General features: G+C 40.1%; 1 protein-coding gene across 1 annotated transcript in view; it reads right to left on the bottom strand.

Moving 5' to 3' along the window:
- Nucleotides 1–4,066: 4,066 nt before the first annotated feature.
- The window catches only part of VWF (von Willebrand factor), a 152,665-nt gene continuing 138,903 nt past the window's right edge, over nucleotides 4,067–17,828 (bottom strand). Inside the window, exons 47-52 of the mRNA XM_009288502.2 lie at nucleotides 17,689–17,805; nucleotides 14,321–14,419; nucleotides 12,927–13,055; nucleotides 11,168–11,207; nucleotides 6,560–6,657; nucleotides 4,067–4,417 (exon numbers count right to left, since the gene is read on the bottom strand). Of these exons, the coding sequence (XP_009286777.1) occupies nucleotides 4,229–4,417; nucleotides 6,560–6,657; nucleotides 11,168–11,207; nucleotides 12,927–13,055; nucleotides 14,321–14,419; nucleotides 17,689–17,805 (672 nt within the window). The 3' untranslated portion in view covers nucleotides 4,067–4,228. The remainder of the gene's footprint in view (nucleotides 4,418–6,559; nucleotides 6,658–11,167; nucleotides 11,208–12,926; nucleotides 13,056–14,320; nucleotides 14,420–17,688; nucleotides 17,806–17,828) is intronic.

The following is a 17,828-nucleotide window of genomic DNA, read 5'->3' as shown; positions in this document are numbered from 1 at the left end:
TGAGCACAACGGGGCCTTGTCTTTGCTTGGAATATATAGGTACTAGCTAGGCCTGAATAACAACATACAGACAATATACAGAAGTCCACAGAACTCTGTTCTGTAAGAAAACCCAGTAAGTTTTCATGCGATGTATTGTGCACCCACTTTAGTCCATATACTGGCATAGATGCCTGAAAGCAAAATTGCAGCCAAGGAAGATGAAGAAAAGCCACGTGGTATGAGACATATTCCTGAGCTGGTATAAAGTCTTGTCCTGGTTTCGGCGGGGATAGAGTTAATTTCCTTCCTAGTAGCTGGTACAGTGCTGTGTTTTGGATTTAGGGTGAGAACAATGTTGATAACACACCAATGTTTTAGTTGTTGCTGTGTAGTCCTTGCACTAGCCAAGGGCTTTTCAGCTTCCCATGCTCTACCAACTGAGAAGGCTGGAGGTGCACGGGGGGCTGGGAAGGGGCACAGCCAGGACAGCTGACCCAAACTGGCCAAAGGGATATTCCATACCATATGACGTCATGCTTAGCATATAAAGCTGGGGGAAGAAGAAGGAAGGGGGGGACATTCGGAGTGATGGTGTTTGTCTTCCCAAGTAACCGTTACTCGTGATGGAGCCCTGCTTCCCTGGGGATGGCTGAACACCTGCCTGCCGATGGGAAGCAGTGAATGAATTCCTTGTTTTGCTTTGCTTGCGTGCGCGGCTTTTGCTTTACCTATTAAACTGTCTTTATCTCAACCCACGAGTTTTCTCACTTTTACCCTTCCGATTCTCTCCCCCATCCCACTGGGGGGGGGGAGTGAGCGAGCAGCTGTATGGTGCTTAGTTGCCAGCTGATGTTAAACCACAAGAAGTCTTAATACAGTTCTGCTTATCCAATTACACTGAGCTACGTCTGCTATGAGTTTGATCCTATAACCAAGCAGTTTTCCAATAAATAATCTGGAGTTCCTTAGGAAAAATACTAATTGCTCTAGTCTGAAAGCCAGTATCTTTATTTTAGTCTGTTTCTCTCTTGAGACACTTAGATCCACAAGATTATTCTTGTTAATTGAGGTAGAAGTGATGAAAGCAGGAATGTTTGCCCCTCTGTTGGCCAGATCTGTCCATCTACTTTGTTGCTGGTGGAAAATACTAGCTGTGCATGTCTGCTTTTCAGAAGTTCAGAAAACTGTGACTCCATCTGTGCCCTATGGATGCTCCTGTGTGTCCTCCCCATGCCAATAAGCTGGTGCCTGACTCATACAATTATCTGATTAGAAGACCTGTCCGCAGCCATGAAGCCTTAGGCTGCAATCCTGTCAGCTTTCGTGAGCTAAGAAAGGTCAGTGTAGGTGAGGGCACCAATGGAAACAAAGGAGCAGTCCAGCAATGACAAGGGGAAGAGGAAGACATTGCCTTTTACCACCTGTTCACTCCTTTTCTCTGGTCCTGTCTGATGTTGCAGGCTGCTGTTCAGGAGGTATGTATCTGCAGCTTCAGATGAGCTACTGTGCAGCTGATTACCTGGGTGATCCAAATCCATCTGTCAGAAAGCTTAATATCCGGAGGCAGCTACAACAAGGAGCTAGTGCCAGCATGAAGGAAAACTGGTGACAGAGATCTACTGCAGTAAGCGGGGCTGGTGCCAATTAAAATTTGGTTTCTCTCCCTGAGGTTATTGTGGTCCCATAGCAGAAGAAACAGAGATGCATAGAAGGCCTGTGCTTCTCCTAGCACTGTTCAGCAGTAGGGGATGTCTTGAATGACATCCTTGAATGTCCCCTTATTAGGGGAAAAAAGGGCCTACAATTCAATATGTGTTGAATCCACAGCTGAATGGCAAAAGAGAAGAAGCAGGGATCTGCCTGGTTCCTCTCAAAAAGGAATACAACTTGCCTTTTTAGTTGAAAGCACAGAGAGAGTTTTTGTTTGCTCCCAAAAGGAGCCATTCATGCAGAGGGGGAGGTGTTTTGACCCATTTAATCATGTGACATTGGCATACATATGAGGAGCATTAGCTCTTCATCTCAAAACTTTCCTCCCCGTGACACAGGGGCACTGGTGACAATGTCCTCCGAAATGCCTTCCATTTCTACAGATGCCAACCTAAAACCAGCACAGGAATAACCTGATTTCCTGACTCTTTCTGCTAGGCTTCTCAGGAGCACTTTTACCCTTCAGGACTTCTATACGTTTTTCACCAGTTTGAGAACACTTCTGCTAGAGCTGGAGAAACTATGATTTTTTTTTTTTTTTCCTCACCCTTAACCTATTCCTAAGACTTACTGATGTCATCACAAACATATGAAAAGTTTAGGGTTGCTTTTTTTTAATTTGTTTTTAATACACCTCTTATATCTGAATTATAAATATTATTATTTTAAAAAAGTTAACTCAAGAAATATTTAAACTTCTTGTTGAATTGTCTATCAAAAATTCAAATGGAATGAACAATTTTCCCCCTCTCATATTTTTTTGAGAAATTAGTACTTCCCAGTGAAACTGCTTGACTGGCACTAGATTCCACCACGACCAACAACTCTCTGGAAAAGCTTTTGTCTTCCATGGCCTGACCAGACCATGTGGAATTTAAATCATGCTAAATTTATCGCTGGCAGCAGTAACTAAATTAAACCTGCCACTGATAATTCTGCACTTGAAAGAACTCTAACTTTTGTAGCTAATGCAATAGGTGAAGATATATTTAAACTTCGTGTTGAATTGTCTTTCAAAAATTCAAATGGAATGAACAATTTTCCCCCTCTCATATTTTTTAGAAATTAGTCCCGTGACACAGGGGCACTGGTGACAATGTCCTCCGAAATGCCTTCCATTTCTACAGATGCCAACCTAAAACCAGCACAGGAATAACCTGATTTCCTGACTCTTTCTGCTAGGCTTCTCAGGAGCACTTTTACCCTTCAGGACTTCTATACGTTTTTCACCAGTTTGAGAACACTTCTGCTAGAGCTGGAGAAACTATGATTTTTTTTTTTTTTTCCCCTCACCCTTAACCTATTCCTGAGACTTACTGATGTCATCACAAACATATGAAAAGTTTAGGGTTGCTTTTTTTTAATTTGTTTTTAATACACCTCTTATATCTGAATTATAAATATTATTATTTTAAAAAAGTTAACTCAAGAAATATTTAAACTTCTTGTTGAATTGTCTTTGTTCATTCCATTTGAATTTTTGAATTTTCCCTCTCTCATATTTTTTGAGAAATTAATACTTCCCAGTGAAACTGCTTGACTGGCACTAGATTCCACCACGACCAACAACTCTCTGGAAAAGCTTTTGTCTTCCATGGCCTGACCAGACCATGTGGAATTTAAATCATGCTAAATTTATCGCTGGCAGCAGTAACTAAATTAAACCTGCCACTGATAATTCTGCACTTGAAAGAACTCTAACTTTTGTAGCTAATGCAATAGGTGAAGTTCTGGTACCTGGAAATAAGGGAGATTACTGATGAGCTTTCTCTTCAAGTTGATCTGTGGAAGTGCTGAGGTAAATAGGTAAGAGCTGTCCCCCAGCCTATTCACAAGTACTGAGGACTTACAGAAGTTACACAACCTGTCCTCAGCACACAATTTCTTTGCATTCAGCTTCAGGAGGAACATGTATATGCATTGCAGAAGATGTTTGGTTGCCTGAGCCATAACCAGTACTGTTTGTGTACCAAGAACATCACTCTCTTATTATGAAGTCTGACTCCATAATTACTGTACTCCCTGACTGGAGGAGAAAAAAAGATCAAAAACCTAAAAGCCCACAGTGTGTCACTAAGGTCTGAAGTGGGGAATGCCAGTGTAATGTCTCTGAAGACAATGCTAAATGCTTTGGGATATGTTCTTTAAGTAGAAGCAACTGTTTCTGTTACTGTGTTGTGGTTTTGCATTTTCGGGGTTTCTTTTTAACCATGTGGATTACTTTCCGTGGTGAAGATGAAGGAGAACAATACAGTCTGCAATATCTTACCTATAAACACTTTTTAACCATGTGGATTACTTTCCGTGGTGAAGATGGAGAACAATACAGTCTGCAATATCTTATCTATAAACAACCCCAAGAATAATCAGAAAATACTCCATTGTGCTAATAAGTTTTATTGTTTGCTATGTTGATACAATTAGTTAGTCAGGATTCTACTGGATAAAATGGTCTACAGAGAGAAAGTGAGGCTTGCACTGTAAAGTTCCTTCTTCATAAAACTTAAGATTACACAACTGGGCTTCTTGGAAATATTCAGTCTGTACACGTCCGGGAATAGCATTCACACTGAGAGGCAGAAGGGATGTAATGCTGCACCACCGTCCCATTGGCACACCGGAGAGGGATTGTGACTATGGTTGTTTGAGTGGCTGTACAGCAGCTGCACAGGTCTTCCCATTTCCCTGTCTGAACAGAGTATCTGGTAGTGCTTCTGCACTTGCCCTAAATGGAAAAAAGAGATATCAAGTTTGAACAGTGCCAGACCTCAGTGCAATCAGAATCCGGATTCTTCCCTTCAAAACATCCATGGACGACTTCACCTGGAGTTCAGTGCTTTGCTGTAAAACACAAACTCAGAAACAGGTATCTGATTCCAGAGTGTGGGGTGCTGGTCAAAAAGTAATGTCTTATGAGCATAAGCATAGCGAAGGAGAGGTGGAGAAACTGCTCACACAAAAAAAGCCTATAATTTAAAATATCATAGGTGATGTCCAGGGCTATTGTGTTGGCTTCTAAGCACATACGGTTATCGTCTCAGCTGTATGAGATAATGCATTCAGAAAGTGCTTTAGCCCAAATGTTGCAAGTCACACATCCATTGTTGTCCTGCTGGTTGCTATTTTTCCATTCTACTTGTCTGGCCACTTTACTAATTTAGACTGAGCTGTCAATGCCTGTAGCTATAAGCTTTCATGATGTGAAAACAAATGGCCCCACATCAAACTCTGTCAGAGTCCATTTATTTTTGTGGCTCTGCACTCTTATTTCTGAGATTAATACAAAAAAGTTGCATAGCATTATCAGGGATGACTTTAGAAAAACTGTACTCAATACCAGCTATAGCAGGAATATTTTGTTTACTCAATATATGGCCAGATTCACAATATAAAATCTGTACTTTTGCAGGGGAAACTTCAATACATAATGACTTTATGGCTAAGGACCTGATTATCATTGACTTTGTGGACAGGACAAGAGAAGCTTTCATGATGTGAAAACAAATGGCCCCACATCAAACTCTGTCAGAGTCCATTTATTTTTGTGGCTCTGCACTCTTATTTCTGAGATTAATACAAAAAAGTTGCATAGCATTATCAGGGATGACTTTAGAAAAACTGTACTCAATACCAGCTATAGCAGGAATATTTTGTTTACTCAATATATGGCCAGATTCACAATATAAAATCTGTACTTTTGCAGGGGAAACTTCAATACATAATGACTTTATGGCTAAGGACCTGATTATCATTGGCTTTGTGGACAGGGCAAGAGGCCAAGATTTTTTTTTTTTTTTTTTTTTTAATGAAAGGTAAGTGTTTTTGTTGTTGTTCTTAAAGCTTCCACTCTTAATAAGACTTGTGTAGCAAATGAAGGCCCTTTACCAGGTAGCTATCTGAAAAGCCTGGGCATGTATGCTCTTAATACTTCTCCTCTCTGTTCCCATTCTTTTCCCAGTAGTCATGGGAGAGAGACTCATTTTGCCTACTGCCTTAACTAAAGAGAATTCTCAAGGGGCTGGGTGCAAGCCATCTTCTTGACTGCCACCCTTGTATGCCATAGTTTGGATTGTATACAACGGTTGTGTACAATCCTTGTATGAAGCTTGGTTATCTCAGATTGAGCAGCTGTCCTGCTACAACCCAGTCTGGGAAGAGGATGTCATCTTTGGTTCCCAGTCTCAGAGAGATGGGAACATCCAGAAGGGAGGCCATGCTCCTGTTTCAAATAGAAGTTGCCCTATAAGGTGTAAGCAGTGATGGGCAGGAAATTAAACTTTTAATCTGATTATGGAAGAAATGCACAAGACATGCAGAATGCAACAGCTTAGTGCTCAGGCTAATAGAGGAGTCATAGAGCTTATAGAGCAGAGAAGTCAAATCATAGCGCTCAAGTTTAAATGTCTTTTACAGTATCATGCATCTAAATACCTATTTACACTCTCATAAATCAACTTCAGAGCCTGAAGAGGGATATGTGTGCTTAACTGTAGACTCAGATCTGAAAATCAGCTTCACAAATACTAAGATGAAAATCCTTTTTTTTATGTAGAAAGTCCTAACAAAGCCACTTCAGAGTCATTAATTTCTGATGGAAGCAAAGAAGAGTGGTACAACAAAGCCTTTGTGTCTAACATATGCGCCTTTTTTTCGTGCTGCTTGAATAGGGAAAATTCAGCATCACCAAATTACTTTAGGAAATAAGCGCCAATGAGGTTTACACTGTTGGAGTGAATCAATGAGAAGGACAGAAACTGATGCTCCGCTTACTGAAGTGAAGCTGTAATGGAGGCAAAGGTTTCCCTTGTGGAAGAGAGAAAGGGGGCAAAGGCAGGTCTTGAGTCAGGGGGTTGCTTTTTCTATTTACCTCACAATGAGAAATAGGCACTTCCTTTTCAGCCACACATCCGTTGACATTCCTATACTGCAGTCTGGTACTTACTGGTCGACACTCCACTTCCACACCTACCAAGTAAAAAAAAAAAAAGAAAAAAAAAGTGTTTGACAGTGCTGACAATTGCTTTTTTTTAACTCCCTTCCCCTTATTACTGAAATTGCTCTTAGTGAGATGTCATTACTAGTAAGATCCCTAGCAAGAGAATTAGGTGTGTCTCCGTAGAGTAATTAATGTAGAGCTGTATGACTATCACACTACAGCCCTAAAATTCCACTGGAGAGCAGGGTTTCCCGTATGTTTCTTTTCAAGCAACTGCTTTGTTTTAAAGTCACCTTGCCACCTAATGTCTGCCTTTTACCTGTTGGCTTCTGTGTTAGATAACTCTCCTTTTAAAGATAGTTCAATGGTACATTGGGCAAGCAGGTGCACAGGAAAAAGATGACACACGTGGGAACCCCAATAACCTAATCAGAGAAACAGAGCACCCTGACCTGGCTATTCCTGGGGCTGTCACAGGAGAGAGAGATCCCGTTGTCTTGGGATGATGCCCTTCAAGATGAGTCAGTAGGAGCACCTCTCCAGATCACCTTACAGACAGTGTATCACTGCCTCCAGGACTGTGTGGGACTCCTTATGCAATGCTAGCCAAGAACATTTTGGGATTCTACAAGACTTATTTATCATAGGATTTTTAGGGGAGGAACCAAAGGTGGGGGAAAGAGAGGGATTAAGGTGGTTTGGTGAGGAACAAGCATGGGAAAATGGATGGATAAAGGCAAAAAGAGGGCTGGTTGCATGTTAAACAGCTGCTGGTCCATACTTTCATCTGACCTTGCCCTACGTTTGATCACTGCAGTCTGTCCTGTCTTCTTATTAAACTCCATTTCCAACTACTTGTCCTGGGTGATGGACTCTGTTCTGTGTGGATGCATGTGTATGGAGGTGTAAGTGCCAGCAACTGGAATTGGACCACAGGTCATAGGGCCCATGAGTCTAGGTTAGCAGAGATGCAGGACCAGTTACCGGACAGAATGAGTGCCTAAGACCACTAAGGACCTTCATCCTGATCAGCCAGAGGGCAGATCAGGATGAGAATGTGGGTGGTGTTTGTGTTTGCCAGAGTACTGAGTGTTTCTGTGTGTGTACATAAAGAATGCGTGTGCATGTTGTATACATGTGTTTGCATGTGTGCCTATTAGGATACATGCTCAGCCTCACTGTTGCGTGGACCTGGGGACAGGGAGCTGTGGCAGCCTCGCCTCTATCAGGCTCCTAGATTTGACAACTCTTAACAGTCCTTGCGCATGTGGTGGATTTTGCAGAAAACTAACGTGGCAAAAAGAAGAACTAGGAAAAAAAAATAAAATTAGAAAACTAATTCTGTGAAAATCTAACTTTGGGTCAATGGGAACTTTTCCACTGTCTTCAGTAAGTCATGAAATACCCCAATACTTGTTTTCCAATACTTTTTGCTCTTAGCGTTAGGTAAATTCTCCCTGTTTTTTTCCGTCTAACCAGAAATCCACACAAGAGGCGGTAGGTCTGGATTTGTTATGTGTGGAGGGTGCAAGCTCAGGGAATCTGCTGATCCCTCTTTGTGAAGTGAGGTTGGTTTGCTATGACCTGTTAACTGCAGTAGTCAACGGTGACTCTGCTCTTCCACTTTCAAAGGGAAGTCATACACATGCTCAAATACAGACTAATCCAGAATATTTTGTTCTGAACGCTGTTTTGGTCCACATCTAAAGAGTTATGAAGGAGCTAATGCTTTTTTAAGTGGATATTTTATGCACTGCAAACAGCAGTTCGTTGTAGTGTTAACGTAGTGCTATGCCCATGTGTAATGGCAGGCTCCTACTTTTACTCATTTCTAGCTAACCAATGGAATTTCTGTATTTACCAGAATACTGGACTATTTTTTACGTACTACACAACAGCATTTCAGAGAGCTGAAGGAATGCAGCTGGCCAATTGCACAACTAAGTAGATACATAAATTGAAGAGAAATGTATCCATCTTCCTAGCAGCAAGCATAGCTTTCCCTACCTTTTCCATGGGAATGTTAGTACCAAATTGGCTCTGTGCCCTGCTAAGGCTTTATATTTCATTAAAAAAAAAAAAAAAAAAAAAAAGAAGCTTGAAAAGTGTTTCTGGCTCCAGTGCTGGAACTGCCAGTTCTCTTTTAATGATTTCATCACTTCATTTGATAAAACTTGTCCACCTGGAAGGAATGCACAATTGTATCCACACAACTGAAAAGCCCAAACAAAATAATTGTCATCAGACTCAATACAGCTTCATCACCTTTTTGATCCTGACTTACCAACTTGTTCTCGAGTTACTTTACTACTCATTTATTTTTTTGTAGACTGTGCCTCCTTTGCAAAAGCAAGTGCTTGTAACTTAACAAGACATATGCAATTGAAAACAAGAGGGAAAAGAGTTAAGAAGCAGAGATACAACTTCTTTGTTAAGTGGGAAAATAAGGAATATCTTTTGCAAATAATCAAGTCCTTTGTTAGTACCACACAAATCTAATGAGAAAATAAGCCTGTTCACTTATGTGCTCCTACATACTTAAAACATGGAACAATACCCTCAGACACACTAATGAATTTCAGTTGCCAAGGCATAACATAGAAAGGGAAACTGGCTTCTTAAACAACCTTTGCTCAAAGCCATGTAGGACTACTGAACCAAAGGCATCACCCTGAACTGTGCTTTGAGCTTGAGAGAACAAGTTCTTTGCCCAAATCTTTATGGTACTGAGGTGTTTGAAAAGACAAACTCTCTCAAGACCTGGGAAGGCAATGTAACCTATATCTAAGTCTCTGCATCCATGAGAAACTGATTATTCTCTTCTCTGACTTTTAAGAATAATTAAATTACTCTGGTTTTACAGTAGCTTTGCCAAGCCTTGGTGTTCCCTGTAGAGTATGCAACAGACTGCATGTTGCTACCGAGTACCCTGATGGAAAGATATAAATACAGAGGAGAGAGAAAGAGAGAGTTTGGTATCTGGAAGTATCTGTTTGATTCAAAGCTATGTGTTAATCACCATCCTTCAATCAATAACCCATAGTTAGTTGGCTGGATGCAATATGTTGGCTTTTTCCTTATGAAGGGCCCTGCATAGAGAAGCGACCAGGAATAGGACTGCGCTGTAATACAGGACTTTTCAGTTTTGAGCTATATCCAAGCAAACATCAATGGGAATAAGGATTTGAAGGTCCATGCAATATGGGCGGTTTTAGGCATGCGATATTTCACTTAGATCAGTTTGCTTTTGCTGCTGCAAGGAGGTATCACTTTTGAATCACTGTAACTGTTAAATAAGTATACATATTGAGCTGTGCTCATTTGGAACGGGGTTTCCCCTCTCCTCAGTTGCAGTGATGATAGGCATTCTCAATTAGTAGAGCCTGCCCACCACCCTGTCTTTTAAATCTTAAAATCTGTTTTTGTTAATAAATAATTTTCAGTATTCCTTACTTGAAGCCTGGTAGATTAACGCTCTCTTAACTAAATTACTTGTTTGAGCCATTTGATGACAGTCTATCTCAATAGCTTTCTGACTTCTATTTCTCAAGCTAGAACTCAGTGATTATACAGACAGGCAATGGCTGCAAACTCTCTAGGCGTTAACATCCTTCATCAGGGGTATTATTACAGCAGTTACTGTGCCAGTGTGGTGATGGGCTGCTGTGCAGATCTTCTTTTATTTTTTTTTTGCGAACGCGAGGGGGGGGGGGGGGGAAGAGATAATTGAACACAGGCAAGATGTTGATATTCTGACCTTAAAAGAGAATATCAATCTTTTGTTACTTTTTTTAATTTTAAATAAGCTACAGTATTATTAATTTTTTACTTACAAAGGAGAAAACTGAGAAGTTGTCTGTTCACAAAAGCATCAGAGATTCATTTTAGAAATGAGAACCCAACCCTGCAATCCTTCCTCATGTAAGCAAACCCTTCCTACGCTCACAGCCTGACTGACATTTGGATTATCTACACAATCATGCATGAAACTAAGAGCTGCAGGACTGACTCCTAAACTGCCGAATTTAAGATGCAGTCAGGCTGTTCAATAGGAATGCACCTTTGACAAGCATTTCCCCTCCCATTTTTTGGTTATTACATTATCGAAAACCAATCAAAATTACATTACTGCCACCAGGGTTTTTTTTCTAAATTCATTTTAAGTTGATTGATTATTCATGAAGTTGTTGCCTTACATATTCGGTATCAGGTTATGTGACTTGTCAACCTGTGTGTGCAATACTGTTCCTGTTATCTTTAGATGAACAATAAAATAAAACATTCATAATTAACATCTGCATAAAATGTGAAGAGTATCTATTTCTTTCTAAGCACTTGTGAATGCTGTCAAAACACATGTTCTAGTGGACAAAACATGACAGCAGTATCCCAATCAGAGGGCGGACTTGTTTGATGGTTTATTTTAACAACATTGCTTAGCTCTGTTTCATTAAACTGCATCTTATGCAAAACATAGCTCCTTACCCAGTAGCTTACACTCTCTGCAATTTCCATACAAGACTTGGCGTATTTACTTACATGTGTCACAGCAGGTATTGCCAATCTTTGCAATTCTGCCCTAAAACAATAAAAAAAGAAAACTTCTATTTTGGCACAAGTAATACACGTTTGTTCTGCTGGAAGAATACAAAGGGATGTTTAAAACAGTATATTAGGCAAGAAAACTGTATTTCTATATTGTACAAAAAATATAAATCTACATTAGTAATCATCTCTTTATCCATTTTAAGGTTTTGAATTTGTGATTATATTTGTTGACAGCCGGTTGGAAATAATTGACTACATTAGCAAGTTCAACACCTGAAAATATTGCTTTCACCTTATATTAGGAGCTTTCTAAAGTAAAGACATTGAATACAAATAAATTTCTAGGAACCAGAGTGAAAAAACCAATAGCATTCAAGTCTTATGTCTGTTTAAGAAAGGAAGTTAAACAGTCCTTCTTGATTTTTTTAGCAATATAGATGAAAGCATGCCTACTCCACAACAGCTGAAAATGTACAGGCAAATCATCATAAAATATCACACCTGTCAAGTAAGTTTTAACAGCCAAAAATTTTATTTTTCTTTTTTCATTACTACCATGTAGAAAATAATTCTCCGTAATATATGTATGGTGGAAAATTACTGAAAACCCATAGTGAAAGGAAAAATGGAGAAATATTTATACTGCAGGGTGATGCCATTGTTGCACTAAACACCTGAACTTACATGCAAAAGTTTGGAGGCTTTTTTAATTAAGAAAACTAAACTTTTCATCTGTAACTAGATGAAAACCACTAATTCTGTAGCTGATATAGTTCATTTTTTTTGGATGCGAGGAGAATAAATGCGGTTTGGGAAGTTCTGGTTTAGAAGTAAACTATTCTTCATTGATTTTTCAATGAAGACCTTTAGAATATGATAGTAAACTCAAGCCTGTAACATAATCCAGCATTTTTCTAAATCTTTCTTTGTATAACAAAACCGTGTGTGCTATAGTAATTTCACAAAGTGAGAAATGCACTGTAGAAGCTTTATTCTTCCCATATTATACATATCAAATCCTCCATTTGCTTGATGTGTATGTAGAGAGAGGTTTGGGCACAAGCTTTGTTAAAGGTTTCCTGCTTCCTGTGGTGCCTGAGAAAATGGGGACAGGTGGATATAAACACCTGTGTGATGCTAGATGAGCAAAAGCAGGACCCCATGTGCTACACCCCAGCCTGCACTCTGTTTCTCAGTGTATGGCTAACCTCAAATCACAGGAAAGATGGGTGGACTTGAGCGGGGTTTTTATACCATTATACCAAACAATCGCAAATGTGGAAGGTTGAGCTTTTCCTACAGTATGGTGAAAATTCCTTTCCCTAACCTCACACAAGGGTAGAGAAAAAATGTCTTAGCATTTCATATGTATATTCATAGAAAAAAAGGGGGTGATCTGACTGTTTTCTCAGTTTGCGTAATTATCCACACAGTTTTGCTCTGGATACCGAACTGAAAACATTGTTAGAACAACCATTTTCTTATGTTTGCTGCTTCATATGGAACAGAATTGCTGCAAGCTCAGCACCTCCCCTGCAGTGGAGTCCCACATAAAACCAACTTATATTTTAAAATAAAGAAAACTTACATTTTTCTGAATTTCAAAGAAAGTTCAAATTCAGTTTAGCCAAGGTGCTGGGAGAGGGTTGGGGTTTCCCACCCTACTACACATAAGGTACCTATATACAGAACCATAAACATGACAGAGTCTATTAGGAAACCTGGAAACAGGACCTATTTCACTACTTACTCCTTCAGCCAAACATCTTCTGGAATCAAATGGAGGACAGCCAGTGATTCTCCTTTCCCAGATAAATTCCCCTTTCTCATTTACTTTACAGGAGTGACTATCACAGCCATCCTGAAGTGATTCATTTGGCTGTAAAGATTTAAGGGCTGTTAGCTTTACACAGAAACAACATGGGACAGCAAGTTTTCAGGATACTATACAACTTGACTATTCCTTTAGTGATATTTCAATTACTGTACCAAGGTGGTCAAATTTATAAAACATGGAAATCTTTAGTAAACAGAATTGTTTATCAACAAAGTCATCATCTTCTATTTACTTCCATAGCCATATTGATTACAGATCAGTCAACACTGCCAAAACCTGACCTTTTTCAGGTCTTAACAGGGAAGAAATTTCCATTAACTTAAAGGAGAAACTTGTCTAAGTGAGAAACTTGGGAGTTTGGCCTATGAATTGTCTTTTAAAGAGACATATATATGAATATTTAACTTCTGGCTGAGTTGGGATCTTCTTTAAAAAAAATACATAAAACCACACCCACACCCCCCACATAGAATCATAGAATCATTTGGGTTGGAAAAGACCCTTAAGATCATCAAGTCCAACTGTTAACCTAACACTGCCAAGTCCACCACTAAACCATGTCCCTAAGCACCATGTCTACACATCTTTTAAATACCTCCAACTTGAGGCCATTTCCTCTCGTCCTATCGCTTGTTACTTGGGAGAAGAGACCGACACCCACCTCGCTACAACCTCCTTTCAGGGAGTTGTAGAGAGCGATGAGGTCTCCCCTCAGCCTCCTTTTCTCCAGGCTAAACAACCCCAGTTCCCTCAGCTGCTCCTCACAGGACTTGTGCTCTAGACCCTTCACCAGCTTTGTTGCTCTTCCCATACTCTTCCCATCTAAAAGTTAGCTCAGGAATGGAATAAAAGAAAATGTTATATGCTGTTTCTTGTGACAAGCTGATGGGTTTTAACCAGAAAAATATCCACTCCTGTTTAAGAACCTATCATGCTGGAGAAATTTTTCAAAATTCACATTTTCAACTTAAATTATCCATTTCTCATTTAAAATGAGGGTTTTAATTTCCCCTAAGTAGTTGTTTGAGCTCATATTCCAGTTAAAGTCCCTTCATGCTTGCAGGTGCATCTAGAATGTCTCTCTAGAATTTTGCACTATGGTATGAAGTCTCCCTTTTTTCATTTACAAACAACAAAAAAATGAACTTTCTTGAGAAACCATTCTGAGATATAAAAGAAAAGGCACTAGTAATACCATGCTGCCTAACCAAAAATGAGGAAAAAAATGCACTTTCCTTGGGTTCGCCAGAAGTCTGTGCTACATTTACATTTACTCATAAATAAAAGAAAGAGTGCTTAAAACTTACCTGAAGGTATTTAAGCCTTCCATCTCTCAGCCTGACACCACATGAAGTTGGCACACATTTTCCACAGCAAGAGCCGGGGATTTCCTGCCTTCTGTAATTCTAGAAGGTAAAAGACATTTTTCTGGGTTTACTTTGTTTTAAGCATGCTTCATACACTTATTTGTAGAGGGTTTTTAAAAAACAAAATTCAGTGGACAAAGTGATAGCCAGAAAAATGCTTTTTTAAACAGTAGGACTAGACTAGCTTAATCTAATTAGTTGCATACTTTTGTTTTTTGTTTTATAAAGGCTCGCATTAATCATTGTACTGATTTATTATACAATAGGGAAAGATGTATATTTTCAAGTACAAAGCCTCCTGTGTCCACTAAATTCAACATTCTTTGACTGCAACAGTTGCGAGGTCAGGTCCACTAAACAACACATGACAGTAGGAGAGGTTAAGAAATTTACTAAAATGTTTTGAGTGACATACAGTTCGTATTTATGGTGTGCAGGAACTTCTCTGTAAAGCTAATGAATACTACACAGTGCAACTTGGAAAAGTAGTTTGAAATGCTTAAACTAGGAGAAAAGGGCAAGATAACCAGTAAGCAGTGGGCAGGGAAAGGGGAGAATAAGACTAAGGTAGAAAATTTAGACTATGGAAAGAAAAAGAAAATGGCCTGATAAAACAAGAAAGTAAAAAGAGCATCAGAGAGGGTATGATATAATAAAATGAAAAAGGAGAGGAAGGAGAGGAAGGAGAGGAAGGAGAGGAAGGAGAGGAAGGAGAGGAAGGAGAGGAAGGAGAGGAAGGAGAGGAAGGAGAGGAAGGAATAATGGAGCCCCACAAAAGGCACAGGAAGGGAAAAACAGTGGCAGGGAAAGGAGCATGGGAGAATGAGCAGCGCTAGATGGAGAGGAAGAAAGGTACAGAGTGGGTAATGGAAAGAAAAAGAACAAAAAAAACCAGAAAGGAACTGAGTTAACACATGAAGTGTCCCACAGTAATGTCTCCAGCTGCTACACATAACCAACAGCTGCTTATGATGAGCTGAACATTTTTAAGACAACAAACACTTTCTGGTTCAGTGAAGGCATGCATGTTATCCATATGTTTTTTATAGAAAAAGAATTTGGGGAGGGTGGGGGGTTACTATTAAATCATTGGAAGAAAACATAGTTCATTGTTATAGGTGAACTTGCTCTACTAGCAAATATTTAAGCACCTAAAGTAGGTCATAAAATGACCAAAAAAAATGACCCTGATGAGCAGAATATGCTGCAGTTGGCTGCGCTTCAATTACCATTGCATTTACTTTCACAGCTTCAGCATCCAGTAGAAAGCAGGTGCTCCTGAGAGAGTATATACTCTTAACTCATTATTTTATCCATTATGAAGGAATTGCTTTTAATCTGGGTATACCATGAAATCAATGACTCTGAGGCAGGAAAGATCCCAAGTATGTGTGTGAATCCCACTGGGCTTAGGGGGATGAAGACATTCTGATATTTTTTTCCCCTCAAGCTCCACAGATTCATTACATTGGCTACAAAGGGATGCATACACCTAGACCTGCAACCTCCCTTTGGTAGCTGCACATCTCCTAAACACAAGTTCATAGTGCTTAATAAGTGCAACTGGAAATTGCCCTTTCTTCAGGGTTTTTTGTTTAGTCTGTACTTTTGGGTCAGGTGGGGGAAAGGAGCTGTTTGGGAATTGTGTGGGTGGTGACAGAAGCAGGAGTGGAATGTTTCCCCATTTTTTTTAGCATGTATTTTATTGATTCCTCTACCTTTAATTTCTACAGCTGGCTTCCTGCATTGAAAAGCAAGAATTGATGTTTGTGTATTTTTGTGTGGGAACATATATATGCACACATGTTTCTGGCCACAGATTCATTCTAGTGTATCTGGGTTTTTTTCATTGATCTGCCAGGTTATATTTTGTGGAAGTGAGGAAGATACTCAGTACTGAGCTTGGCCATTTATTTTCCTTTCAGAAGCCTGTGTCTATAATCATACCTTACAGGAGGGGTGATATTAGCATCCAGAACCACACGAAGTATTCCAGATTCTCCCTTTTGTCACAGGCTACATCCATACCAGCAAATAAAGGGTGTCAAGGCCAGTTTTCTGGCCCTGCAGACAAGTGGAACACGTATGTGTGTCTAAACTGCATTCTCCCCACGAAACAGGCTGACTTTGGGTTGTCCTAACCACTGACCTGTGCCCAGGCATTATTTGGAAGTTTGCTAGTTAGAACAGGCCAGCTGGGACACTGCTGACAATTTGTCAAAAGTGGTTGCAGGACATAATTTGAGCCTGCAGTCTTGCTCTGTTTAGTTCATTAGTACAGATGAAGCCACAGAAACTTGACTTTGTCCTTTCCAGTTCTACTTAGGGATTGAAAACTGGACTCTTCCCTTCTCTTTTGCAGGGACCCTATCAATCTATGCCTCTTCTGGATATCAGCCGGGAATCCCATATGATCATGTTAGAAATGTGACTTTTTGGTGCAACGGCCACTGCTTGCACAGGCCCTGGGTTTGGTTAGGCCCATCGGGCTCCATCCACTATCCAGGGAAAGGCAGAAAAGGAGGGGGCATTTAAGCCTTTTTCTGTGAACCTGAGCGGCTGGTCTGTACTCTTCAGACAGGGGGGAGATTAAGCCAGCCTCTGCAACTTGCTTAGGTCTCCTTCTACTTGAGGTATTGGTGCTAAGAGAGAAAATTACATGATTGAGCAGAACTAGTCAGGCACTCCGGTCACACTGTTGGTCAGTGGAGTAAAAATGGGAGCTATTTGCCTCTGGCTTTCCCAGCCAAGCTCATTCCTTGCAGATGGTGGCAACAAAGCAGCAGCAAAAACTTCAAAAAGGCCAGTGGAACTGGTGGGGGCGATCACCTCAAATCACTTAAGGCATGGCTGGGAACCAGAAAGAAATATTATTGAACTCAGCTATTAGACAATCTGAAATAGTCATAGGAAAGCCCTGAAGAATGGAGATCTGGCTGAGCTGCTAGTCCCTGGAGGGACAAATAATACAGGTAAGGAGATACAGCAGTTCCTATTGCAAATGATATGCCAAACCTTATTTTGCTCTGAAGGTAAGCAGTCTGAAATACACACAAAAAAATGCACCTGTGGACCCGAGTACTATGAAAAGTTACCTCTTCCTACACTGTGGATTTAGAACACATTTGGTATATTTGATCTAATTCAGGGAAAGAAGAACACAGGGCCATGACTTCTCAGAAAAACTTGGAGAAAGGCAACAGGTCCCAGAGTTGTACAGAACATAAACTGGTGTGAACAATGATGAAGAACACGACCTTCTCATCAGACACATTCTTAACAAGAACATCCAGACCACTCGCACTTACTATTGGGCATGGTTCACAGCTTAATTTTGTACATGTCAGAGTGTATCTCCGAGAAGATGTTGGCTGGAGGGAGCAGAGACATGTTGTGCATTGATCCAGCATCAGGCGTCTCCATGGCTGAAACATTAGAACCAGTTTGT

Source organism: Aptenodytes forsteri, unplaced genomic scaffold (assembly GCF_000699145.1).
Source record: "Aptenodytes forsteri isolate BGI_AS27 unplaced genomic scaffold, ASM69914v1 Scaffold73, whole genome shotgun sequence".
Taxonomy (NCBI): Eukaryota; Metazoa; Chordata; class Aves; order Sphenisciformes; family Spheniscidae; genus Aptenodytes; species Aptenodytes forsteri.
The sequence above is the reverse complement of the archived record's forward strand: the minus strand, read 5'-3'. Positions and strand labels throughout refer to the sequence as shown.